Source organism: Amphibalanus amphitrite, unplaced genomic scaffold, assembly GCF_019059575.1.
Source record: "Amphibalanus amphitrite isolate SeventyFive unplaced genomic scaffold, NRLGWU_Aamphi_draft 000452F_arrow, whole genome shotgun sequence".
NCBI classification, from domain to species: Eukaryota; Metazoa; Arthropoda; class Thecostraca; order Balanomorpha; family Balanidae; genus Amphibalanus; species Amphibalanus amphitrite.
Window position 1 is genome coordinate 184,393 of NW_024881946.1, and position 25,755 is coordinate 210,147.

Here is a 25,755-nt window from a genome sequence, read left to right on the forward strand (position 1 = left end):
CACGTCATACACGTTTATTGGGGTGCGGACTGCGGATGAAAATGATCTAACACATCATTCATTTGTAGCTTGCATCACAACACTCTGCACCGCACCTATGTACAACAGTCTTTACAAAAATACCCTCGCTGGACGCAATGCTGCCTCCTGGAAGCTTAAACAAACAAAATAAATACGTGTACGGTCGGCCTCGGGCCACGCCGCTGTTTTATACCCAATATACGAACGTGTATTGTCAGTACCGTTCCATCAGTGTGGCTGGCCGGCTGACGGCGCGGGGTAGCCCCGGTACTCGGCCGGGGCAGGGCACACGGGGAGGCACGCATCCGGTAACGCTGGCACTTGGAGCGGGGCGGGCGCCGGCTGAGACCGGCGGCCCGGCACCCGGGGCGGGGAGAGGGGGACAGGGGAGAGCGAGAGGAGGGAGACGGCGTGTGCCGGGGCACTGCCCCAGAGGCACCGTGACCGGGGGGATGGGAGGGCGGGGACAGGGAGGCAGGACGGCTGCCTTGTCAAGGCATCGTGTGAGGGGCGGCGGCCGGCCGGTGCAGGCCGCCGCCGCCAACCGGTGTGTGAGGACTGAGAGAGACAGAGCGATGGGCGATGGTTTGGACTGGTGGCCGCCGCGCGGCGATACTGCCGCCGGCGTCTGCGTGCCCGGCCGGCGATGGCGATGATCCGTACAAAAATACAAACCCGGCCTGCACTGGGCGGCGCCGGCCGCGCCGCCGGTACAAAACGGCCCGGGCCCGGCGCGGCGCCCGCCCTCGGAGGGAAGCTCGGCCGGCGCCGCGGCTCCGCTGCCCGGCTCGGATTGCCACGGAGTACCCTGATACGGTTGTGATGCGCGCGCCGGTCGGCGGCGCTCAGACTGCGGCGCCCGTGTGCATGGCCTGCAGCCGGCGCGTCGTCTCGCGTATGTAGTAGACCAGGTGGAGCAGCGTGCTCGTGTTGAGCAGGCCGCCCATCGTGCGGTCGATCTCGGCGAAAAACTTCCCTGCGGGCACACGGAACGGGCGCGTCAGCCAGGGCCGAGGCGGTAACTACCGATCAGAGCAGTACTGTTCGCGCACAGTCAGCAATCACACCACCCGGGGGAGATGTATATCCACAACACGTCATGGCTACAGCCTTCATGCTGCGAGCACAAGCCTACCTGCTCCGGCCAGGCAGTAACGAGTCAATCCCCTCCGAGGCTCACAGAGCCCTCGTCAATATCCCGGCCTGGTAGCCGTGCCGACACTCCGTCTCTCAGAGATCAACGTTCATTAGTGTCCAAGAGACTAGTTTTAACACGCGCACTGCAGCGGGTCTGAGCCGAACACGAACTGCAGGGGGGGGGGGGGTTGAAAACAACCCCCCCTGAGATCTCGAAAACGGCGCAACGTAGCGACAAGCGGTAAACGGCGTTGGATAGGTTGAGATGAGATCTACAAGAAATACTAAGATCATTTTTGGGTCAGGTCAAAAACGAGGTCACCAGAGGTCACCGAAGACAAAATGTTACGATTTTCACAACAGGAATTTCGCGGTAGTTTTTCTTGAATAGCTTGTCTTGCACACAAGACAGAGGATCGATTCGAACGCCATCGTTCTTAGCTCGTCAAGGCGCATCGAATGATATATAATATGACCCCGAAAGGTCAAGTTGAAAATTTGATCTCAGGTCAAGGTCATGACCTGACCGAAATAGGTCATGTTGCATATCATTCGATCCGCATTGACGAGAAAAACACGATAAACGTCGAACGGAGTCTCTATCTCTATTCAATCTCAAGTTATTGAAGAAAAACCGCTGGTGACCTCAGGTGACCTAAGATGACCTGGAGATCACCTTCCAAAGGTCATAAGTGATATGTTTCGATGAAATCACCAACAGGGACCTGTAATACTATGATCCTGAGCGTATTGAAGTCATAGGATGGCATTCAGAGTAAGTTGAAATTTCTCCCATTGACTTATAATGGGCCGGTCGCAAAAATGACCTGACCTTAGGTCATCGATATAAAAATTCCGAGATATACAAGTTGTAGCTCGTGATGACTTTACTATTTCCTGTGAGTTTCAAGATCATATCTCAACAACTGTGGGCTTGGTGGGATTGCAAACTTCGAAATTTACGTTTCGAGGTAGGGTCACTTGACCTGACCTGGTGACCTGACCATAGGTCACCTGGGGTCAAAATTTTTACTCAAGGTGTGCAAAAGTTGGGAGAACAGGTATGCAAAATTTGGCGGCGCTACGCGCCGCCGTTTTCTCGCGATTTGCGAAAAACCACAGGGGGGGGGGGGGTTGAAAACAATCCCCCCTGCAGTGCGCGTGTTAAAACACATACCTCCCTCCACCCGCTGTCATCCACTATGCCCTCTGTCCCGCGCCCCGGCACCCCCACCCCGGCCTCTCCCCACTCCCCGCTGTCCCGCGCCCCGGCACCCCCCCCCCCCCACCAATGGACCCCGGCCTCTCCCCACTCCCCGCCGTCCCCAGCTCACCTATGTCGGGCGCGGGCTGCATCAGCTCGTCGGCCTGCTCCCAGTAGTCGAGCCAGTCCCGCAGGTGGCCCTGCGTCTCGTTGCATTTGATCATGAGCAGGAGCAGCTCGCGCGGCACTTGGTACGCCCGGCCGTCTTCAGTCAGACACTCGTCCATCATCTAACCGACACAGCGCGGCGGGTCAGATATCTCGCCGACACAGCGCGGCGGGTCAGACATCTAACCCACAGTGTGGCAGGTCAGACAAAGTCCAACCGACACAGCGCGACGGGTCAGAACAGCATCTAACCGACACAGCCGCGCGGGCGGGACAGACATCTAACCGACACGGGGCGGCGAGTCAGACATCTAACCGGACAGAGGGGCGGCACGTCCAGCCCACCGGGAGACAGGCCGACAGGGCCGGGGCGGACGGCATACACGTCGACCACTGACTACGCCTGGGGGCCGTGGGGAGACAACAACAACCACCCCAACACCGACCACCGGGACACAGGGAACACCAGCGGGCGCACAGCACAGCACAGCACAGCACAGCTGTCCTTAGAAAAGGTCAACGGTGAACTGTGCAGTTACCATCATCAAACAGTGTCAATTCAACTCATTTTTAATATCTACATCCCCCTACATATACACACACGAGTGCCGTGCGGCGGCGCACCTGGTTCTTGAAGTCGGAGATCTGTCGCTGCGCCTTCTTGTGCTCGGGCTCCTTGAGTTTGAACATGCGCAGGTAGATGAGGCCCTGACAGCGGAGCAGCAGCGTCTGCAGCTTCCGGTCGATGTGGCTCGGCCGCTTCCCCTGCTTCCGATAGGTGGCCGACGAGAGGCGCAGCATGTCCCTGACACAGACAGGGCCCGCCGCAGTGTCACAAAATGTGTTTATTTGGGCGGGAAGCGACATCCAAATGAAAATCATTTTGTGCTCTCATCTCTTGTTTCTAAGAGCAATTTGCCACTTCCAATTTTATAGAAAAAAAAAACATGTGCATGGGTGGTAGTTTAACATCCTATATTTTACTACGTGTATACAAATTAAGCCATCAATCCCTTTTTCCACTCTTTGGGCCTTATCTCACTGGCAATTTTCCACTCGTATCCTCTTTTTTCGAGAAGAATTTCCCCTCTAACACCCAAGCCAAATTACAATTTTGGGACACTCACAGGGAATGGTCGGCCGGCCCAGTTTACGGTATGTGGCCGACGAGGGAGGGGTCATACCCAGCGTCCCACAGCGCAAGCGGCACGGCCGGGTCACAGACCGGTGCGTATGTAGGATACGGGGGATCTGGGCTCCTCGCCGAGCACAGACTGGACCGCCGCACCCGGGGCGGACTAATGTCAGCTACACAAACCCAGAGCAGCGCTCAGCTGAGCCCAGGGCTCCGCGGTCGACCGACCAGCCCACAGGGTGGCGACCGACCAGCCCACCGACCAGCCCACAGGGTGGCGACCGACCAGCCCACAGGGTGGCGACCGACCAGCCCACCGACCAGCCCACAGGGTGGCGACCGACCAGCCCACAGGGTGTCGACCGACCAGCCCACCGACCAGCCCACAGGGTGGCGCGTCCCACTCACTTGATGAGCTTCAGCGTGTCGTTGAGCATAACCAGCATGTTCTCGGCGTCATCAGCGTCTTTCTCCATCGACAGGGCCGTCAGCAGGAAGTATAACACCGCCTGGGTGTACCTGTAGGCGGGGAGGGGGGGGGGGGGGTCAGACAGACAGACACACGGTCGGACAGGTGTACAGTACAGCACCGCCTGCGTGTACCTGTCAGCGGGGAGAGGGGTCAGACAGACAGGTACGGTCAGACAGGTGTACAGTAGTACTGCGACTGCGGGTAAGTATGTACAGCCTGGGTGTACCTATAGGCGGGGCGGGACGGTTAGACAAACAGACACACGGCCAGACAGGTGTACAGTTCAGCACCGCCCGAGTGCATGTACATGTGTATGTACGTGTACCGCCTGGATGGCGTGGGCGGGGCGAGACGACGATCGGGCAACGGCTCACAAGTAAAAAACAACTCGTTATGAATTCTGACTTCAAACTGCAAAATGCACATTGCACATGACCATATGGCTTTATGTCAGGTCAAACGAGGTCAGACTATAGGGACCGTTGTATTACACACCCTTCTATAATTGTTACGAGCGAGCGAGCGCAGCGAGCGAAGTGAGTCTTTTCAATATAACGGAAAAATCTCAGCATGAGCGGCCCGGCCCGGCCCGGCCTGTAACGCTTTTGAGAGGCTTATATCTCAGCAACCGCTGGACCGATTGGCCTGCGGTCTTTTTTGTTGGGTAGCCCCATCCCTTCTACCCCGTAATTGACTACTTTTGATACATCTCAGTGACCGTCGTGGCACGTGCCACGTGAAAAGTCAAGGGTGTTCAAGCTGTTTTGCAAAAGTAGTGATTTTGAGAGGCTCATATCTCAGCAGCCGCTTGGGCGATTGTCTTGCGGTAATTTTGTAGGGTAGCAGCATCCCTTCTACCAAAAATAGGATACTCTCGATGCATGTGGGTCACCAGGGTTGGCAGGGGGTGGCAAAAACTGGTTTTTGCCAGTGGTTTTAACCGGTTTAAACCGGCTGGCAGAAACCCTGGTGGCAAGAACTGGCAAAAACTGGCTAAAACTCAGATGGCCAAACCTTCAACTTGTCTAGTTAGGAATGGATTTGAAATGTACAAATGCATTTCTAGTAGTTATATACATAGATGCACTAAACATTCTGAAGTTGCCTCATTACTTATCCCTGCTTAAAATGTCTATGCATGTCGGTAGACATCCACAACGGAATGTTTTTCCATGTAAGGGGAGACAGGGACAAGGCGGCCACGGTAAGTAGGGTGCCATGCGGTGCCGTGCGCATATCAGTGGCAGATACCTCTTCGCACTTCTGATTGTGCAGGACTCACCCAGTCACCCTTGCACTGGCTCATTTGTCACCCCCAAAAGGCATCTTACTAGCTCCTTATGGATAGCCCATGAAAATGATTCTGAGTTAGGTATGAAACATTTCAATGGTCAATGTCGCTTCTGTTTGAAAGCATAAAGCTTTCACCGAATTCTCCTTAAAATGTTTCCTGTTCAAAATCATGTCTAGGCATAGCATTGTGATATTTCTGAGTTTTTGCCAGTTTTTGCCAGTTTTTGCCGGTTAAAACCGGTTTAAACCGGCAAATGGCATAAACTAGTTTTTGCCGGCAAAAATGCCAACCCTGTGGGTCACCCCCAGTGCACGTGCAAAATACAACAATAAGAGGTGTCAAATTTGTTCCCATTTTAATAACTCGGTAATTACTGGGGCGATTTCGCTGAAACTTGGCATACAGGTAGACACCCACCAGGCAATGCATTCCCATGTGTTGCGGTTAAAGTGCTACTGCACGTGCGCACGTGGAGGGGGCGCTTCCAGATCTCGAGAACGGCTGGGCCGATTGCGCTCAAATTTGGTACACGGTTGGGGACCAGTTAGTAGGGTGCCGTGCAAAAGTCAGTTTGGACCCCGTTTGCACGTGCGCACGTGCAGAATGCCTGTTCCAGATCTCAGGAACGGCTGGGCCGATTGCGTTCAAATTTGGTACACCGCTAGCGACCGGTTAGAAGGGTGCTTTGCGCAAGCCCGTTGGAAGTACCCTCTCGCCCTTCCGCACGTGCAGGGCTCACTATCTCGCTCGCTCGTTCTTCGCCCAAAAGGCGTTTTACTGGTGTTTAACACTAAAACAGGGTCATTCCGAGAGTCATCTGCCGGCTGGGCGGCCGCCGCCGGTGCCTCTGACCCACCTGATGACCCGCAGGGTGAGGTCGTGCTCGGTGTCGGCGGCACGTTTGAGCAAGCGGGCCTGCTTCAGGTACTGGTTCTGGTCGCCCCTGTGGACGCCGTCAGGAGCCGGTCAGCGGCCGGTCAGGGGAGAGGTACGGGCTGGTCAGTGGAGGGTATAGGGTATAATAGGCGGTCAGAGGTGGTCAGGGGCGGTCAGGGGCGGGTCAGCGGCGGGGTACGGGCGAGTCAGTGGTGGGTCAGAGGCGGTCAGAGGAGGGGTACGGGCCGGTCAGAGGAGGGTCAAAGGAAGATCAGAGGCGGGTACAGGAGGCGGGTCAGAGGCGGGTCAGGGGCGGGTACAGGAGGCGGGTCAGTGGTGGGTATAGGGTATAATAGGCGGTCAGAGTAGGGTCAGAGGCCGGTCAGAGGAGGGTCAGAGGCGAGCAAAGGAGGCGGGTCAGAGGAGGGTCAGGGGCGGGGTATGGGCGGGTCAGCGGAGAGGTGCGGGCCGGTCAGAGGAGTGTCAAAGGAGGATTAGAGGCGGGTCAGAAGCGGGGTACGGGCGGGTCAGAGGAGTGTCAAAGGAGGATCAGAGGCGGGTCAGAAGCGGGGTACGGGCGGGTCAGAGGAGGGTCAGAGGAGGGTCAACGGCGGGGTACGGGCCGGTCAGGGGCGAGTATGGGAGGCGGGTCACAGGCGGTCAGAGGAGGGTCACACCCCCGGTGACCGGTCCATCCCCAGTGCGCGGTCACGGCCACCACCCAGCGGTCCGGCCCGGGCCGGCCCCGGGACTGGGGCTGGGCAGGGTCCGCGCAGATGCCTCCAGGACAGTCACGGTATCGGGCCAACACCACCGGAGGTGATATGTACACAGGGCGAGGGGGGGGGGACGCAGGCTGCAGGATACACCGAGCAGGCTACAATGGCGATCGTGACGATGAGATAGATGATGATGAATGAATGAAATGATTCTTAAATGAGAGTGAAAGATGAATAAAGTAATGCCATGATTTATAGATAATCGCGTTGACTGCTAGTTTTAACCATGACTTCTGACCGCGTTAGTTCAATGCCGTTATGACAGGCGGGGAAGCACCATCTGACGTTCAGCTATCGTCACCACCCCCGTATGTATTCTAGACACTGAGCGTACGAGGACTGCTGTTGGGCTTGGCTATAGCTCAGTCGCGACGGCACAGCAGCGGTTATCGGCAGGCATGCAGCAGCAAACGGACACACGAGGAGCGCTCAGCGGTTACATGGGCAGCCTGAGCGGCGGGCGGGCCTGGGAGCGGCGCTACCTCAGTCTGGGGGTAGCCGATCCAGTCAGTCTGTCAGTCTGTCTGTCTGTCTGTCAGTCAATTAGTCAATCCAGACTGTCTGTCAGTCAATCCAGGCGTCTCCCAGCCAGACCAGTCTACAAGTCTGACGGTTAGTCAGACCAGGCGTCCCGGACCCCAGACCACATCAGTCTGTAGTCACTGGGACAGCGAGCCGGCCCAGCATGGCCTAGCCTATAGAGAACCGCCGCAGGTGGTCAGGCAGTCAGACTGTCGACTAGCCAGATACTCCTGAATGGGGTGCTATAAGCAGCAGCATCCCCCCCTCCACCCACCAAACCTTCCGGTCCGGTCCAACAGTCATAAACTCTCAGAGCCCCGTCCGTCAGTCAGAGTAGCCCAGTACCCGGCCGGTCAGAATGACAGGGAGCCCTGACAGGCTGACAGCAGTCAGGAGCCGCGCGGTACGTCTGTCAGGGAGCCCCTGACAGCCAGACAGCAGTCAGGAGCCGCGCGGTACGTCTGTCAGGGAGCCCCTGACAGGCTGACAGCAGTCAGGAGCGGCGCGGTACGTCTGTCAGGGAGCCCCTGACAGCCAGACAGCAGTCAGGAGCGGCGCGGTACGTCTGTCAGGGAGGCCCGGCGGCCTGAGTCTCGTGTCGCGCGCGGCCGGCGGACTCGATATACCTACCGCGGGCGCGGCGGAACCCACCTATCCACGTACTCGTCCAGACACGAGTCTACGCACGGCGAGCGCGCCTCAAACCACGACGTCCTGCCAGAGAGCCCAGAAGACGGTCACGCTCGCGGCGGCGGCGGGCCGGCCGTCCCACGGACCGGCCGGGGCACAGCGGCCCGGCCCACATGCATGCCTCGAATACAGACAGGGAGGGCGGCTCATAGACGAGCCGAACCGATACTGAGAAACGGACAGATAGCCAGGAAGAAGCGACAAGCCGATCTAAATGGAAGCACTGTGGTTCAACACTAAGATTTGTTGATTGAAGAAGTAAGATATCTTTAAGTATGGTGCTGTGGCTAGCAAAAATGTCAACCCGCTCTCGAAAGCCATCAGCAAAAAGCGAGATAAAGTGCCGACTGCCGAGGCAATCAGTAACCAGAATCAGCTATATCTATCCAAGCCTCACTATCCAGACACTCGACAGCAATGCCTAAAACAGAGGCAATCAAGTCTCGACTGCAGATCTATCAAGCATTCGAGCGTCGAAAAGCAGAGAAGCAGCTGAGGAGAGCTGCGAGGCAAAAAGGCCCCACGAGCCGCTGGCAGTCAGATATGTAAGGAGCCTCTAGCAGTCAGCTACAGAAGGAGCCGCTGATAATCAGATATCAGAAAGCGCCGTCACTTCGCCAAAGGAACCGCTAACACGTTCCGGTATAAAAGCAACTGGTAGGCTTCTACTGTATTGAAGGAGTCGCCAACAGCCCACTATAGGAGCCGCTGACGATTCACTACAGAAGGAGCCGCTGGTTGGTGATTCACTACAGAAGGAGACGCTGGTGATTCACTATAGTTAGGAGCCTCTGGCGATTCACTACAGAAGGAGCCGCTGGTGATTCGCTACAGAAGGAGCCTCTGGCGATTCACTACAGAAGGAGCCGCTGGTGATTCGCTATAGTTAGGCGCCCTGGCAGTGCGCTACAGAAACTGGAGCCGCCGACAGTCTGCGATAGAAGCTCCCCGGTTTTCCACACGGTGACCGAGTGTCCGCGGGGCGGCGGCGCCGTCAGCGAGGACAGAGTGGGCGCGCGGACCAGCGATAGCGGTACCAGGCAGTGCAGAGCAAACTCATAGGCCTCAGGCAGGACAGCGCAGCGTGAAGGACTCCAGCAGAGGCATAGCAGCTAGGCTATATCTATTCTAGCGTAGCATGTCTTATAAATGCATCGAATAGCAGAAGAAGAACACATAATATGAATACGCATACATCAGTTACAGTTAAAGAAAGATACTGATAACAATTAAACATTTGAAGCACGAAACATCACAATTGATACAAAATGGCAAAATGCAATTTTATAAATAGTAAGAAATGTGCAAAAAAATATTTCAAAGTCTGATGAACACTAATTGAAACGTTGAAAGCATGACGCTCAAAATAACAATGACTCCAGCCAACAAAACTCCACACTTAAGAGTAAAACTTTAACATATATCAGGTCGGAAGCTCCTATGCATAAATTATGAAAAGCTGGCAGTGCGGTGATCATTACATAATTATATAATCAGAATGGAATGCTTGCACGCCACTGAAAGGTTCGTGTGTTGGCCAACAAGTATCAAGATTAACGATAGCTTGGCAAAGAACGACCGTGCAGTGGACGGTAGCGCCTACTTCATTTCACTGTTTGATATTAACCTTTTGGTAGACGATTTTGTGTGCATGAATAGTGATGATGTAATGATCCATGCGATGATGAGATGAACATGACAATAATGGACAATGAACATGGCAGCTGGGGACGAAATGAGCGGGGCTGCAGGCCGGCGGCATTCACTGGACGTTATTGGCGATAGCACAGCCGTATAGTTACATACAGCCCATTGGGAGGCAGCGCTAAAGGCAAATCGGCAACGGTCCACACACATCAAAACAGCGGGTACAACTCGCGCCGGGATGGGCAGGGGCTGGTTGGTGCAACTTACGCCGCTGTAGGGGAGGGACTGGTTGGTGTAACTTACGCCGCTGTAGGGGAGGAGCCGGTACTTACGCCGGGATGGGGAAGGGTGGGAGCTCAGCCGCTGTAGGGGAGGAGCCGGTACTCACGCCGGGAGCTCAGCAGCTATGGGTAGGAGCCGGTACGCACGCGGGGAGCTCAGCCGCTATGGGGAGGAGCCCGTACTCACGCCGGGATGGGGAAGGGCTGGTTGGTGTAGAGCGCCTGCGGTACGTTGCTGTCGTAGGGCTCGGCGCTGGGGTTTGTACTGCTGTCGGCCTCCCGGACTCCGGTAGGCGGCGACTCAATCTGCCGACACACACACATACACACGGTCAGTCAGACGGACAAATGTGGCGCAGCCAGCTCCCGGACGCCGGCCGGTGGCGACTCAGTCCGCCGGCACAAACACAGGCTCAGACGGAGCCCCTGGACTCGGCCACCAGCGCTGTGTCTAGCTGCCCTCTCTGTGTCTCACTAACCTCCCAGCCATGTGTCGTCCCCGGTGGCTGGCATCCCTGATACCTATGTACCCACTGCGTCTCATATGTCTCACACTAAGCTCCAGCTCCGTCACCGTGCTCCTGGAGTCTCACAGTGGCGGTCCACCCACGGTCCCGCCGTGAGCTGCAGCCGCCTCTCACTGTAAGCCCCCGAGTACCACCCCCTCGGGCCCTCACCCTGTGCTCATGCTGGCCGGCCGGACCGCCGTGTGTAGTTACCCCGATTACCGCCCCTCACCCTGTGCTCGTGCTGGCCGGCCGGACCGCCGTGTGTCAGTACCCCGACTACCGGTCTCACCCTGTGCTCGTGCTGGCCGGCCGGACCGCCGTGTGTAGGCACCCGATTACAGACTCGCCCTGTGGTGGCCGGCCGGACCGCCGTGTGTGGTACCCGATTACCACCCCTCACCCTGCGCTCGTGCTCGCCGGACCACCGTGTGTAGGTACCCCGATTACCGCCCCTCACCCTGTGCTCGTGCTGGCCGGCCGGGCCGCCGGTCGGTGTGTGCGTGCGCGGCTCGTCGGCGGCGCGTCGCTTCCCCAGCGGCACGTCCTCCTCGGCGGGTGGCTGGTCGGCCGGCTGGCCGGCGCCACACGGCGTGTTCGAGTGCACCGATCCGGGCCGACGCCTGCGGACACAGGGCCGTCAGCGGGCACAGACGGGAGGGAGTCCGACACGGCACACAGCACAACACTGGACAGCACAGTACACGGTACTGGCACAGCACGGCACGGAGCCGGGCAGACGCCTGCCGGCAGAGACCGGGCCGTCAGCGGGCACAGACGGGAGGGAGCCCGATACGGCACACAGCACAACACTGGACAGTACAGTACACGGTACTGGCACAGCACGGCACGGAGCCAGGCCGCCGCCTGCGGGCAGAGACCGGGCCGTCAGCGGGCACAGACGGGAGGGAGCGGCACATCACCCGACACTGCACACAGCACAACACTGGACAGCACAGTACACGGTACTGGCACAGCACGGCACGGAGCCGGGCAGACGCCTGCCGGCAGAGACCGAGCCGTCAGCGGGCAGAGACGGGAGGGACGGCACATCACCCGGCGGAGGGGCACATCACCCGGCACAGCACACCCAGCACAGCACACATAATGAAAACACAGAACGGTACGGGGCCGAGCCGCCGCCTGCCGGCAACACCGCGCCATCAGCGGGTTCAGGGGAGGACACTACCCGGCACAGCACACAATACGACCACACAGGCCGGCCATTGATCGGGAGACGAAACAGCACATCAACCGAAACAGCACACACCACTCAGCACAATCAGCGGCACAGCACAGCACAGCTGAATGGACATCATGGAAAGATTCCCAGATCCATCGCCTAAGTTACCCATACTAAATGGGGTAGCGAATAGAAACTTGATGTTACTACGTGGTTCTCAATGCTGCCATATGGCATATAAGACGTTTACGAGGAGTCATATAGAGCTTTACAGCAACGAACAAGGTGAAACATACAGGATATGACCAGTAAAACTGTCAGTAACCGTACCGACGGAAGCCTCAACGAAAAAGACGAGTCTGCGTCAATTTAAACGAAGTAAAAAAAGGTGTAACTGCTTGAGTGCCAAACTAGAATGATTCCATCACACAGCCTGATACCTATAATCAGTTCCAATTTGAGTGTTATGGCTTCTTGCTATGGCTTCTGCGTACATGCGTGGAATAATGCGTTGTTCTAACGTTTGGCCAAGGAAAGTCCCGAGAGCATAGCTGTGAAAGGCTGTTGGGAACACCTCACGATATAAAGACGTGATGACTTTTCCAGTTTTCAGCGAAAACCGGTGAGAACGGGGACGCAGCTGACTTGCGACAATCACAGCGACCAGCGCACAGACACTTCCCAGCATGCTGGAAACATGAGACATGCCAGCACAAACCGGTTGCAATTGGCCGGCCGGCACAGACCATCAGCCCACCAGTCCAGACACATCCCAATGCGCCCACCGACACACCCCTCCAGCCCCCGACACACCCCACCAGCCCCAGACACACCCTACCGCGCGCCCGGCGCACCCCACCAGCCCGCCGGCACATCTCACCAGCCCGCCGGCGCACCCCACTGCGCCCACCGGCACACCCCACCAAGCCCCCGGCGCACCCCACTGCGCCCGCCAGCACACCTCCCCGCGCGCCGGGTCGGCGGTACTCACTTGGAGGCGGCCTCGTCGCGTCGCTCCTTCTTGGCGCGCCGGTCCGAGTCGTGGCGCCGCCGCTTCTGGCCGGAGGTGGCCGGCGAGCCGGCCGACGCCGTCGAGCGGACCGAGCTGGCCGCCGCCGGCGGCTCGGCCTTGACGTCCGCGCGGCGCAGCTCCGTCTGAGGCGGCGGCGGCTCGTCGCGCGCGTCCGTCCGCTGCACCAGCCGCTTCTCTATCCGGCAGCGCAGTACCGGCACGCCGTTGTGCCGGCTGAGCGGCGGCAGCGGCACGGCCGGCGCGGCCAGCAGCGCCGGCGCCGGCGGCGGCGCCAGCGGCGCGGCAGGCGGCGTCGGCGCCGCCGCCGGGGATGCGTGCCCCTCACTGCGCTCGCTCGAGTTGGCCGGCCGGCCGCGCGGCGTCGACTTTTTGACGCGGTGCAAGAAGAGCCGGTTGACAGTGGCCTTCTTGTTAGCGTCGCTGGTGCTCACGCCGCCGGCGTCCAGCTTGGGCGGCGAGTCCGAGTCGGACGAGTCGGACACGGCGGCCGCCGCCGGCGCCGGCGCCGGGGCCGGGGCCGGGGCCGCCCTGGGCGCCGGCCGGTCGTCGTCACTGCTGGCGGCGGCCACCCGGCGGCCCGCCGACGGCACCGACTCGGAGTCGGACGAGTCGGTGGTGCTGATCATCTCGCGCGACGGGTAGCTGGGGCTGGGCCGGCCGCGGCCCCGGCCAGGCCGCGCCGCCTCCACCGGTGCCGCCGCCTTCAGGCTGCCCTTGCTGGGCGGCGGGTTGGGCGGCCGGCCGGGCGGCCGCGGCGGCCGGGTGGGCGGCGGCGGCGGCGGCGGCGCCTCGGCGTCAGAGTCCGAGTCACTGTCACTGGGCGGCCGCCGCGGTGAGGGCTTCTGCTTGACCCGTGGCCGGCCGGGCCGGCGCGGCGCGCCCTCGGCCGGCGGCGCGCGCCGTTTCGAGCGTTCCACCTTTTCACTATCGCTCTCACTGAGGGCGGAGAGCCGCGGCCGCGGCCGGCTGCCGCCGCCGGTGGAGCGCACGCTGCTGCCGGCCGCAGCGGTCGCCGGCTGTTCGGCCGGCCGGCGCGGCTCGTCCTCGGAGCCGGACGAGTCGTCCGACATCTCCATCGGCGCCGGTCCGTCCGAGAGCAGCAGCGGCGAGCCAGACTTCACCTGGGCGGGCGGCACACGGCGGTCAGTCACGGCAACAGAAGGGGCGGTCAATAGCTGTCGCTGGCCCGCCGTAAACCACGTACGAGAAGGGTGGACCCGAAATCGACCAGCCTGCCCGATCTGTAAACCATCGCAGCCCTAGCCTGGGTGACCAGGCTCTCTGTAGAGATGTGCAGTTGCACGCGGTACGTACCTTGGTGACCAGACCCTCTGTAGAGATGTGCAGTTGCACGCGGTACGTACCTGGGTGACCGAACCCTCTGTGAGGCAGATGTGCAGTTGCACGCGGTACGTACCTGGGTGACCAGGTCCTCGATGGAGATGCCGTCGTCCTGACCGTCGGCGTCCAGCGGCTCGGCGCTGCTCGGCCCCATGGGGTCCACGCTGCCGGGGAACTCGGGCGGCGACAGCTGCCAGCGGACAAAGAGTACGGAGGTCAAAACACTGCATAACGCACACCCCGGCACAGCTGGTCAACAGAACACTGTATCGGATATAAGGTACAGGTCTCGCGGGTTTTAGCGGTAGGTTTTGCACCTAGAAAATTTAGTGTACTTCAGGCTTTATCTTCATAGTCTCAAGCTTTTAAGTGTTGAAGATGCGATCGACTTGTTGGGTAACAAAACCGGCCATGATCGTGTAAAATAGCTTCATCGTAGATCGATTAGTTTCTGAGATATAACCGGAAATGTAAAAGTGCAAAACCTACCGCTTAATCTCGCGAGAGCCGTACACTGGTACAGGTCAGATGGAGAGAGCCCATGTATGACTGAGCAGCTTATTCCAGCACTAGTATGAAAAAGTGAAAGGGAAATTTAATGCAAGTGAAGGCCGGGTTCAAAATTGGATGAATGTATTAGGCCACTTGGCGCGGCGGTCGCCAGGGCGGCGCGGCGGCCGAGTATGTTTGGCGCTGCGGCCGCCAGGGCGGCGCGGCGGCGGCGGCGCCGGCGCACCTTTCTGACGGGCGTGCCGTCGAATATGGACGAGACGGGCGTGCTGGCCGAGTCCTTGCCCATGATGGAGCTGAGGCTCCACTGGACGCCCAGCTTGGTGGGACTGTCGCCGCCCTCCTGCAACCGGACACGGACGTCATCGGACAGACCAGCGTCATCATCACATGTCATCGGACAGAACGGCACAGGTTTCCTCGCCAACTGTTGACCACTGAGCGAGGTGGGCCAAAGTTAAGCCTTTTTAGCTGAGAGAGAGAGAGAGAGAGAGAGAGAGAGAGAGAGAGAGAGAGAGAGAGAGAGAGAGAGAGAGAGAGAGAGAGAGCGAGAGCGAGAGCGAGAGCGAGAGCGAGAGCGAGAGCGAGAGCGAGAGCGAGAGCGAGAGCGAGAGCGAGAGCGAGAGCGAGAGCGAGAGCGAGAGCGAGAGCGAGAGCGAGAGCGAGAGCGAGAGCGAGAGCGAGAGCGAGAGCGAGAGCGAGAGCGAGAGCGAGAGCGAGAGCGAGAGCGAGAGCGAGAGCGAGAGCGAGAGCGAGAGCGAGAGCGAGAGCGAGAGCGAGAGCGAGAGCGAGAGCGAGAGCGAGAGCGAGAGCGAGAGCGAGAGCGAGAGCGAGAGCGAGAGCGAGAGCGAGAGCGAGAGCGAGAGCGAGAGAGAGAGAGAGAGAGAGAGAGAGAGAGAGAGAGAGAGAGAGAGAGAGAGAGAGAGAGAGAGAGAGAGAGAGAGAGAGAGAGAGAGAGAGAGAGAGAGAGAGAGAGAGAGAGAGAGAGAGAGAGAGAGAGAGAGAGAGAGAGAGAGAGAGAGACCCAGCCCGGCCCGGAGAGCCGCCCCGCTGTGTGGCCGGCAGCCAGAACCAGCCGGGCGGGTGCGGCCCTAATGGACAGCTCTCGTCTCTCAGTCGACCCCCGGTCCGACGAGGTGGTGACTGCTGTGGTGGACTGTGACACAGGGTGGACACGGAGGGCGGTGCATCCCCCGGTCCTATGGTGTGAGGCGGTACAGAGGGTGAGACAAGTCACAGAAGAAGGTGAGAAGGGTGGAGACACGTGGGAGGGTGGAAGGAAGGGAAACCCTGGGTCAGGAAAATGACGACACTGTACCGGCAACATAGGGATGCATGGAGGAACAAAACAGTGGAGCGCGCTGGAGGATGCAGCGATTTGCTACATAAGGGGACGGCACGGCGACAGTAAGAGCCGGTAGGGGGGGGGGGGGGATGTGCAGAACCTGGTCACGGTGACGGCGACACAGGCTCTGAAGGCCCGACCGGCGCCCCCGACTAGCTCTGTCGGATCGGCGGCGCCCGCGGTCGGCGGCTCACCTTCTGTTCGGCCGGCGAGCCGGGCGCCGGCTCGGCCGCCGCCGGCACCGGGCGCAGCTCGTCGGCAGAGTCATCCGACTCGGACTCTGATCCGGACTCGCTCGACGAGCAGCTGGAGGCCACGCGCGCGGCCGGGGCGGCGGGGGCGGCGGGGGCGGCCGGCGCGGCGGCCGACTTGGCCGAGGGCGCTGCCGGCCGGTCGGCGGAGCCGGACGGAGACGGCCTGCGGACAGAGACCGGGAGAAACGGTCAGACGGCGGGCGGGACACACGTCAGAGCACACGGCGGGACGAACTCCGGTCCCCACACCAGTCGCCATCTGTCCCCACCCGACCACCACACACCAGTACCCGTGAATTCACAGCGGTCCACAGGACAGGGCCGCCAGCAGCAGGCGGCGGCAGTGGCGCTCAGCAGTGATGGACGACGGCTCGGTCACGAAAAGGTCACCGGAGCACACAGAAAGCCGGGGCACACGGTGCACCAAGGGTCACGGCAGAGGTCAAAACACCAGCTCTGACGTCAAGTTCAGCCCATGGGAATAGCGATGGGCTCGAATTTAGACCATCAGGCTGCAGTCGTGCGAGTTCAGTGGAGCCGTCTTCATTCTGGGTTTGGTAATGACGAGCGTGTGCAGGAGTGGTGTGTGCTGGACTCTGCTGGAGAGGAGCGAACTCGCCACCGCGCAGCGACGCGGGTCTGACGTGGCCACTTATAGGTGCCCGTTGTGTCATACCAGGCACAGAACTTGCTGCGGCTCTACCCGGACCAAAACGGACCGTGCTCTAGAAGTACAATATAGCGACTACATTAGTCGCTGTCACGCTCACCACGGCGTCTGAGCAGACCGTCGAGGCACCTCTGTCCCGCGTCTCCCGCCGTGTGCGTACGTCGCACAAACCCACTGCGGGGGCCATCGATCCGGCCGAGCCGCCGCGGTCGGAGCTGTCCCGGTGATACACCGGCCCGCTGCGCCAGCCGCCCGTGTCATTAACTAATTAATTAATTCACAGATGGTCGAGATACCCAGCGCCAGCAGCCGCTCTCCCCGGCCTGCATCCGAGCGGCTGACAGAGCCGACCACACAGAGCAGCAGAAGTTTGCATTCCGAGGCGCCATCGAGACTGTTGCTTCCTGCCGATGCACGCTGAGAGGGCATTAATGCAGCGAGTGGAAACTCTAATGATCCGAACATGATGATGGGAGCCATGCCAACACTCTGTAATTAGGTTGGATATATTTGATTTCCGGGATTCTAGGATGTCTTGCCGAGTGCACAAGTCATTCCTTCCGGCTGGTTCCCGAGCTCCCATTAGGCCACACCTCCCACCGAGCCGCCCCGCCACGCCGTCAGTGTCTGACTGGAGACCCGGCCGTACGGCCCGTCCGACCCACCCGTGTCGGCCCGTCTCCGGCCGCCCCGACCGGGACCGGTAACGGTGCAGCCCGGCCGGCCGGCCGGCCTTGCCGCCGGGAGCGCCAGGATAGCCGGCAGGCCGGACAATGATTCACGGCACCTACAGCCCGAGCGGCTCCTCCGCCGGCCGGCACCTCGGCAGCGGCAGCCGGAAGCAGGGGTGTGAGAGCGCCCGTCACCGCCTCACGCAGCCGCCTGCTACTCGCTCCGTGCGGCGTCATGCCCTTTCGCGTAGCGCATTATCATTCAGTCATGCTTGCCAGCCAGGACGTTATTGAGGCAGTTAACCCCAACGCCCTTTCCAGGTTGAGTCAGGCCCGCAGGATCGTAAAATACTGTGAGTTGCAGGGCCAATCCAGCTTCCTGCAAGTTCCAGATTCCAACAAATATGGATAGTTAGCAATCCAGAGCGGAAGCTCTAAAGAACTGTCACGATAAGAGTCATGATATTGCTGGTCCCTGCGCGCCGCCACCTGGGGCAGCCGCGCCGCCATCTGGGGCAGCCCCACGGCCAGCGCCGACCCTGCCTGATCCGTGACTCCCCGACTCCCCAGCCGTCCCTCTGGTCCGTGACTCCCCCGACTCCCGGACCTTTCCCGTAACTCCCCCGCCGACCCGGCAGCTCGGTCATCAAGTCGCCAGCGTGGCGCGCGTTTTAACTGAGCTCCGCTGCTGGCCAGTCGGTCGGTTGGCGGCGCCTAGCACCCGGCCAGGATCGATAGGCCAGCCACCCGGCTCTGAGTGGTACTGCTAACTGCACCGGCTCACTACGGCCCGGCCGGCCGGCCGACAGACCTCAGCTCTCCGGCGCTACTGAAGGCGTCATCCATCGCTGGAAGAGGCGGCGACAGGACGAGGCAGGACCCGCCCGTTGTCCACCCGAGCAGGGGCTTCATTACCCCGTGGATTCCCCGCCCGTCCGCCCCAGCCACCCCGGCGGCGGCCGGCGGCTGCGGGCGGTCCCCGGCCGGGCTGCGACGCTCAGTCAGTCCGCGACGTCTCCGTGTCGCCCCGGCCGCCCGCCCCGGTCACGGTCAGCCGGTCCGGTCCGCACGCTCAGTCCGGAGAGAGGCGCCCCGGCCGGCGGCGGCGCGGAGAGAGAGCGGCCGGCCGGCGCCCCGTGTGCCGGCCCGTGACCCGCTCAGTGTCACACTGCACACCGGCAAAATGTCGGCCGGTGTATACGGCGCCGGCCAAACAGCACGGTAAACAGCGGCTAAAGGTTACCGCGCCACTGCGAGCCGCGTGTGGCCGCCGCCCGGATCAGTCGGCAGCTGAGCAGTACAGACCTACACAGCGAGGTACAGCGGGGCCACAGCACACACACCAGCCGCGTTCGGACACACCAGTGAACGGGCTCGCCGCACGCTGAGCCACTAACACTGAGGTGCTTATCAGCGCATGCTCATCACGTCAGCCCTAAACGGTAGCGGGCGACAGCGGCGCCTTGAGGGCCACTACTAGGCCAAAAAGAGCTCCACTCGGGACTGGGTGATATGCTCCACAACAGCGCTGCGCTGTTGGTGAGGCGCGTCCCCTTCTGACCACCTTCGCTGCTGCCACCGCTGGCGGCCCGCCGAGCCTGCCACGGCTCCATTCGGGCCGTCACCGGACAGAGCCGAGAGCCGCCCCCTTCGGGGCCCCCCGGCGGCTGCGGGCCGGCGGCAGCTGCGCCCCCGACCCCGCCTCGAACAGACGTCAGCGGACACGGAAAGCCCGGCCCCTCACAAACACAGGTGGCAGATCAGACGGCCAGCAGTTACAGCTGCATACATTGGTAACATAAATATAGAGACATTGTTCGTGACAATCATGCGTTGATCAGGGCTGCGGAGTCGGAGTCGGAGTCGGAGTCGGAGTCGGTCGGAGTCGACAGTTGTGACCGGAGTCGGAGTCGGAGTCGGAGTCGATTTTAGAAACCCGAGCCGGAGTCGGAGTCGGAGTCGCCGAAAATCCATCGACTCCGCAGCCCTGGCGTTGATATGTTGACATGAACTTTTGTTAGACGTGCCTCATGACTTTGAGTGGATATACCTAAATACGGTAACAATAGCTGTAGCACTGTAGCACAGTTGTCACAGTTGCAGTGCCCGTTTGGCGGGTGTCCCCGTCACCCAGAGGATGACGGGGATACCCGGGTGACTGTATCTCTGTCACCCACAGGATCAGCTGCGGACGGCGGCGCTGATCAGCCCGGTGGGCCGCTGGCTGCGGCAGGCTGAGCGATAAATACCGATGTCCGGAGCTCGGGGCCCGAACACCGAATGGGACGCAGCCGCTATGCCGGGCCTCTGCATCGCATACTACACAGGCGGCTTCATTGAGGGCGGCATAGTAGGCGTCTCCGCAGCAGCGAATCGGCAGACGATACGCTAAAGCGGACATCATAGACTACAGAGACACACAAACTGCACAGCTCGGCGATCATCTCGTGTGAGAGCTGACGGCGGCCTCCTGCTGACAGCCTGACACAGAGAGCTGGGGACCGCGCGGGCTGACCCGGTGACGGGATCGATCAGACGGAACCGGCCGCCGTGAGAGGCCCTATGACATCCGGCGGCCAGGAGCGGTCAGCCGCTCCGCCGGGGAAAGTGACACGGCTCGGGAAATCGGCCGAGCGCGCCTCTGTTCCACCAGCGGCCGCCGCAGGGCGTGCCATTCCGGCCGGCCGCACCCAGCCCACCTCCGCCGACACACTGGGCGGGTGCAGATGCAGGTCACAGTCACAGTGTGACCCTCGGCGGCCTCTGGTCGGACCGCGGCGACACACAAACAGCCGCCGGGTCCTGCTCTCCCCTGCTCCCGACACTCCCTGCTCTCCCCTGCTGCCGCTCCCGACACTCGCTGCTCTCCCCTGCTCCCGCTCCCGACACTCGCTGCTCTCCCCTGCTCCCGCTCCCGACACTCCCTGCTCTCCCATGCTCCCGCTCCCGACACTCCCTGCTCTCCCCTGCTCCCGCTCCCGACACTCCCTGCTCTCCCCTGCTCCCGCTACCGACACTCGCTGCTCTCCCCTGCTCCCGCTCCCGACACTCGCTGCTCTCCCAGCCGGCCGGTTTCGTCACTCCCGAGTCCCCGATCACGTGTGGCGTACTGGTGTCGCCGCTCGAAATAGACGGCTCAAACACACTGTGATCCCGGGCTCCAGCCCGCTCTCAGGACGGCACGTCCCATGTGGGCGTCGGTGAGGAAAAGGCCCAGTGACGACACCCCGTCCCCAGCACCCACCGCAGCCGGCCCGCGGGCCACGACAAACCTGTTCAAACCGACTCACGACACCGCCGACACATCACGTGACCCGGCCGCCGAATCCACAGCCCAGTCACGTGACGGCGCCATGGCCGGCGGGAGTGGGTCACGTGGCACGGCCGAGCCGCCGGGGAGAGTGAGCGTGGGAGTGGGAGAGGGGTGGGAGGGGGGTGGGAGGGGCTGGCAGCCACCCAACAGCCCGACACGTGGGGAGAGCAGGCCGATCGAGTGATCGGTGAGTGTGACTGTGGGTGTGCGACCTGTGACAGCGAGGTGTGACCTGTGACTGTCCAGAGGTCTGGTCCAGTACTGGGGGTCTGCGAGCTGGGGACTGCGAGCTGGGGACACCCCGCTCCGGGCTCCCCGCCGCTCTAACACACCGGCGCCACCGGTGCCGTGCCGGCCGCCGTCCCTGGACCAGCGGAAACATGGAACTAATGGGGGGCGCTCCTCTGGAGGCGAGCCGCGGCAGAGCCATCAAATACCGGCGAAAAACCGGAGGAACCGGAACGCGGCGCGGTCCGCTCTGCGGCGAAATCCGCCGCCAAGGCTGGGTGAAAGGAGTGCCGGCCGGCCGGAGAGCGCGGACAGCTCGGCCGGAGAGCGGGGACAGCTCGGCCGGCGAGCGGGGCCGGAGAGCGGGGACAGCTCGGCCGGAGAGCGGGGACAGCTCGGCCGGAGAGCGGGGACAGCTCGGCCGGAGAGCGGGGACAGCTCGGCCGGAGAGCGGGGACAGCTCGGCCGGAGAGCGGGGACAGCTCGGCCGGAGAGCGGGGGCAGCTCGGCCGGAGAGCGGGGACAGCTCGCCCTGCGAGCGGGGACAGCTCGGCCGGAGAGCGGGGACAGCTCGGCCGGAGAGCGGGGAGCGGGGACAGCTCGGCCGGAGAGCGGGGACAGCTCGGCCGCCCTCCGCGCCGCGCCGGAGTCGGCAGTGGACAGACCGACCTCCCGGCACCGACACTGACCAGCTGCGGTACCGACAGCGGACCGAGACTGATCCTGACCTACCGACAGTGGCCGAGACTGACCTACCGACGGCGGGCCAAGACTGACCCCCACCTACCGACGGCGGGACGAGTCTGACTCTGACCCTCCGATACCGACCGAGACTGACCTACCGACAGCGACCGAGACTGACCTACCGACAGCGACCGAGACTAACCTACCGACGGCGCACAGTGTGGCCAAACACCAGTTTAGCGCGAATTAAATCCCAGCGCTGCTCGGATCCGTTGAAAATTGTTTCCTGGTTTAAAAATTGACACTTAAACCTATGTGAGACCTTTTACGATGCATTATAAATGCTTGCTGACATATAATGGCATAGTTCCGCCTCTAAAAGTAAGGAGAACTAGCTTACGACGGGTGATGTGCTTACCAGGCCAGGGCTGTGAAGTCGATGGAGTTACTCCGACTCCGACTACGGCTTTCAAAAGTCAATTTCAACTCTGACTCCGGGCAAAACTGTTGACTTATACGATCGACTCGGACTCTGACTCCGCAGCCATGGCAAGTCCACGCAGTCGATGGATTTTCGGTGACTCAGACTACGAGTCTTGGTCCGGATTCCAAAATCGATTCCGATTCCGACTCTGACTGCAGGGTCAGAACTGTTGACTCCGAACGACTCCGACTCTGATTACGAAATCCTGGAATTTAACCGCAAATAAGAGGCATAAAATTGTGGGTCCCAGCAATGATGGGCATGTTAGGAGGAGGAATCGTTTACGAAATTCCCATCATTTCTCTGGTAAATTCTTATGATTGTCCAAAGTTTGCTTGAAAAAAAAAATCAACATCTAATTATGTTTCTGTGTGAATGTTCCTGGTGAAGCACATGAATCGGTAGATGGTTGCTGAAATACACGCAACGATAGGACTGAACCTCAGCAATAAGAGTAAAAACAAAGACTTACACCATAAGCACCTTCATGTCATTAACCCTCGCCCGTATTGTTTTGCTAGCCGCGAACGTAGGTCGGGCCAGGTCAGGTCAGACCAACCAGTCCTGCCGGGTATTCATAAAATAGGTGTCAACCGCCAGTGACAGCTTCGTTGCATGTTACGAATGCACCAAAACTTCTTCCTAAATGTTCAAATGTTTACTTAATCCGAAATCAGCTCCAAAAACTAGTCTGATAACATGTAAAACTAAAAAAGGTGAACCAAGGTCATCAAAGGTCATTGAACTGACCTGACCTTCAAGTGATCTTGACACCGACCATAATGCATGGGACCAACATCATAATATCACATGTTTAGACGCTTGAAACCACGAAAAGACTGCAAACGCGCGGCTAATGCAAGCAAACATACGCCCAATCGCGCTTCCGGCCAAACATGGTCTCGAGAAATAGGTCACAGGTCAAAGGTCATTGGGTTCAGGGTCGTGAAATTTAATGGGTAGGTGTAAAATTGATAAACTCGAGGGTACTGAAAGTTTCGTCGCGATCGGCCGCTTTTTACATGAGCTTTTTGCGAAAAACCGAGAGGGGTCCTTTCGACCCCCACCCTCACCCCCTACATGGGCGAGGGTTGAAAAATTGTCAAGATTTATTCATTGGCGACCGTATTCTGCACTATAACAAGTCAGAAATACAGCGGTTGAGCCATCCGCGTAACGTTACGGAGCCGCCGCCGCGCCCACCCTGTAGCCGGACCTCCCCGGGCGGGCCAACCCGATACGTTCAAAGCTGAGCCAAAGGCCGGGGGGCAGGTTGGGGCAGGGTTTCTTGAATGGATCATGTCCAGAAAAGTGTGGCGAATCTTCTCATAGTAGATTTGGCGTGGAGTTTTTTGGCCATTTTCTTATATCTCTACGTTTTTAAGATGGACAGTGTTTTCAGGGGATGTTTGAAAAGGTCATTTTCAAATGAGCATAACTCATCGGTTAGTCCAAGGATACCTATAGAATTCGGGTATACTATCAAATATAGGCGCAGTAGTCATATGCCACTCCAATTATTTCCAAACCTTTCCGACAATTACGCCAAAATGTGTTGTAAACATGACGCGGGTTTTCGACGATTTCAGCACAGCCGGGACCGGCATTGCGTATGTCCACTTTAGCTAGCTTTTTGGACACCGAAAGGAAGACATTGAACCAAAGTATTGTGATATTGACATACTTTGGACAATTTCCTATCGACTGATAGTTATAAAAAGTCAAAATTCCAAAATTCGTTTTTTGATTAAATTCGCGCTAATCTGGCGTTTGGCCACACTGTGCGGCGGGCCGAGACTGACCCTGACCTACCGACGGCGACCTCCAGAGGAACCAGCGGTCACCACTGACCTCTGGTTCAGACCTGACTGCACAACCTGACTGCACACTGTGGTCCACGTCCTCCGCTGGCCCGTCGACCCGTCCGTGCTCGTGCATCTCGTCAGTCAGTAATTTGTCTGTGATCTCTGCTGGGGCACAGAACCCGCACCTCCACCTATGAGCCTCCGGTACCCCAAACGTGTCCTTGGGGTAGGAGGATGGGCCGGTCGCACTGACCTGGACCGTTACCCCTAACTGACACACAGACAGCCGTGCCCCTGGAGGACGGGCCGATCGCACTGACCTGGACCGTTACCCCCGCTGGCACACAGACAGCCGTGCCCCTGGAGGACGGGCCGATCGCACTGACCTGGACCGATCGGAGAGGCGGCCGGAGCCCCGGGACGCCGACACCGACACCGCCGGCTGCTGAGGGGGCTGCTGGTGTTTGTGCGCCGCCGAGTCATCGTCAGAGTCCTCCGACAGAGTCAGGTCCTCCGACAGAGACCTGAAACAGGGTCACAGCAGAGTCAGAGTCAGAGTCCTCCGAACGACAGCTGAAACACGGTAGTACGCCCTCAGACAGAGAGCTGAAGCAGAATCACAGCGGAGTCAGAGTTCTCAGCCTCCTGAAATAGAGTTACAATAGTCCGGTCCTCCGACAGAAGGCTGGACCAGTGCGCCGAGGGACCGCGCCTCCGTTACAGCTGAGCTGGAGCGGCGACACGCGCGACCCTGGCCCAGGAGCCGACCGTGCTGTCCTCGCCCGTCCGTCCGTCCGTCCGTCCGTCCGGTTCAGCAGTTACACGACAAGGAAAACCAGCCGGCCTCTATTGAAACCTGACCGGACAATGAGTTCCAAATGAGCATGTGCCAAGCACGGGCATCGGTTTCATTTCTTACACTGAGTGCGCTTCCATAACGACAGTACCAGTGCTGTGTTCAATCCCTCACATCATTGCAGCAATCTCTATCACGCTGGAAATTATCAGCATATGTCACGACCACACCTTTCCTGGTGGCCTGATTAAAACCGCTGCGGCGAGGTACAAATGCGCCATCTGATACTGCCGTCCTCCGTGCACAGGCGATAATGACACGCCGCGTCGAGCGCCGGCGACCCCCGACTGCTGATCCCGTGACCGTGGTTCGTGTCGGTAATAAGACGGTCCGAATGTGCAGCTGGGGGAGGGGGGCTCCCCCGCGGCGGCTGCACGGTCCCAGTGCGGCGTGCACCGTAACACGGGCTACCGTAACACAGTGTGCTGCACTCACTGAACGCAAACCAACGCAGACAGGGCTGGTCATGTGAACAGTATGGACAAACTCGCGTACAACACGGCCCATTGCGCCAGAGGAACCACGTCTGAGAGCAATAAAAGGTTAGAAACAATCCACCGATCAAACACTCAGACGCGTAATCACGATATAGCAGCGCTACTCACGGTATGGCGGCAGAGGCGGGGGCGGGGGCGGGCGCGGGCGC

The 25,755-nt window shown here is 59.9% G+C and overlaps 1 protein-coding gene across 1 annotated transcript; it reads right to left on the minus strand.

Annotated features, from left to right (window-relative positions):
• Positions 1-25,755, minus strand: LOC122391744 (nucleolar protein dao-5-like). Its single transcript, XM_043385966.1, has 14 exons — positions 25,715-25,755; positions 24,640-24,777; positions 16,339-16,561; positions 15,026-15,142; positions 14,366-14,479; positions 12,907-14,069; positions 11,193-11,355; positions 10,414-10,532; positions 8,260-8,322; positions 6,288-6,374; positions 4,074-4,184; positions 3,155-3,335; positions 2,493-2,652; positions 1-997 (listed from the first exon to the last, which is right to left on the minus strand). The coding sequence occupies exons 4-14, from the start codon at positions 15,086-15,088 to the stop codon at positions 867-869; spliced, it is 2,355 nt and encodes a 784-aa protein (XP_043241901.1). The 5' UTR covers positions 15,089-15,142; positions 16,339-16,561; positions 24,640-24,777; positions 25,715-25,755; the 3' UTR covers positions 1-866.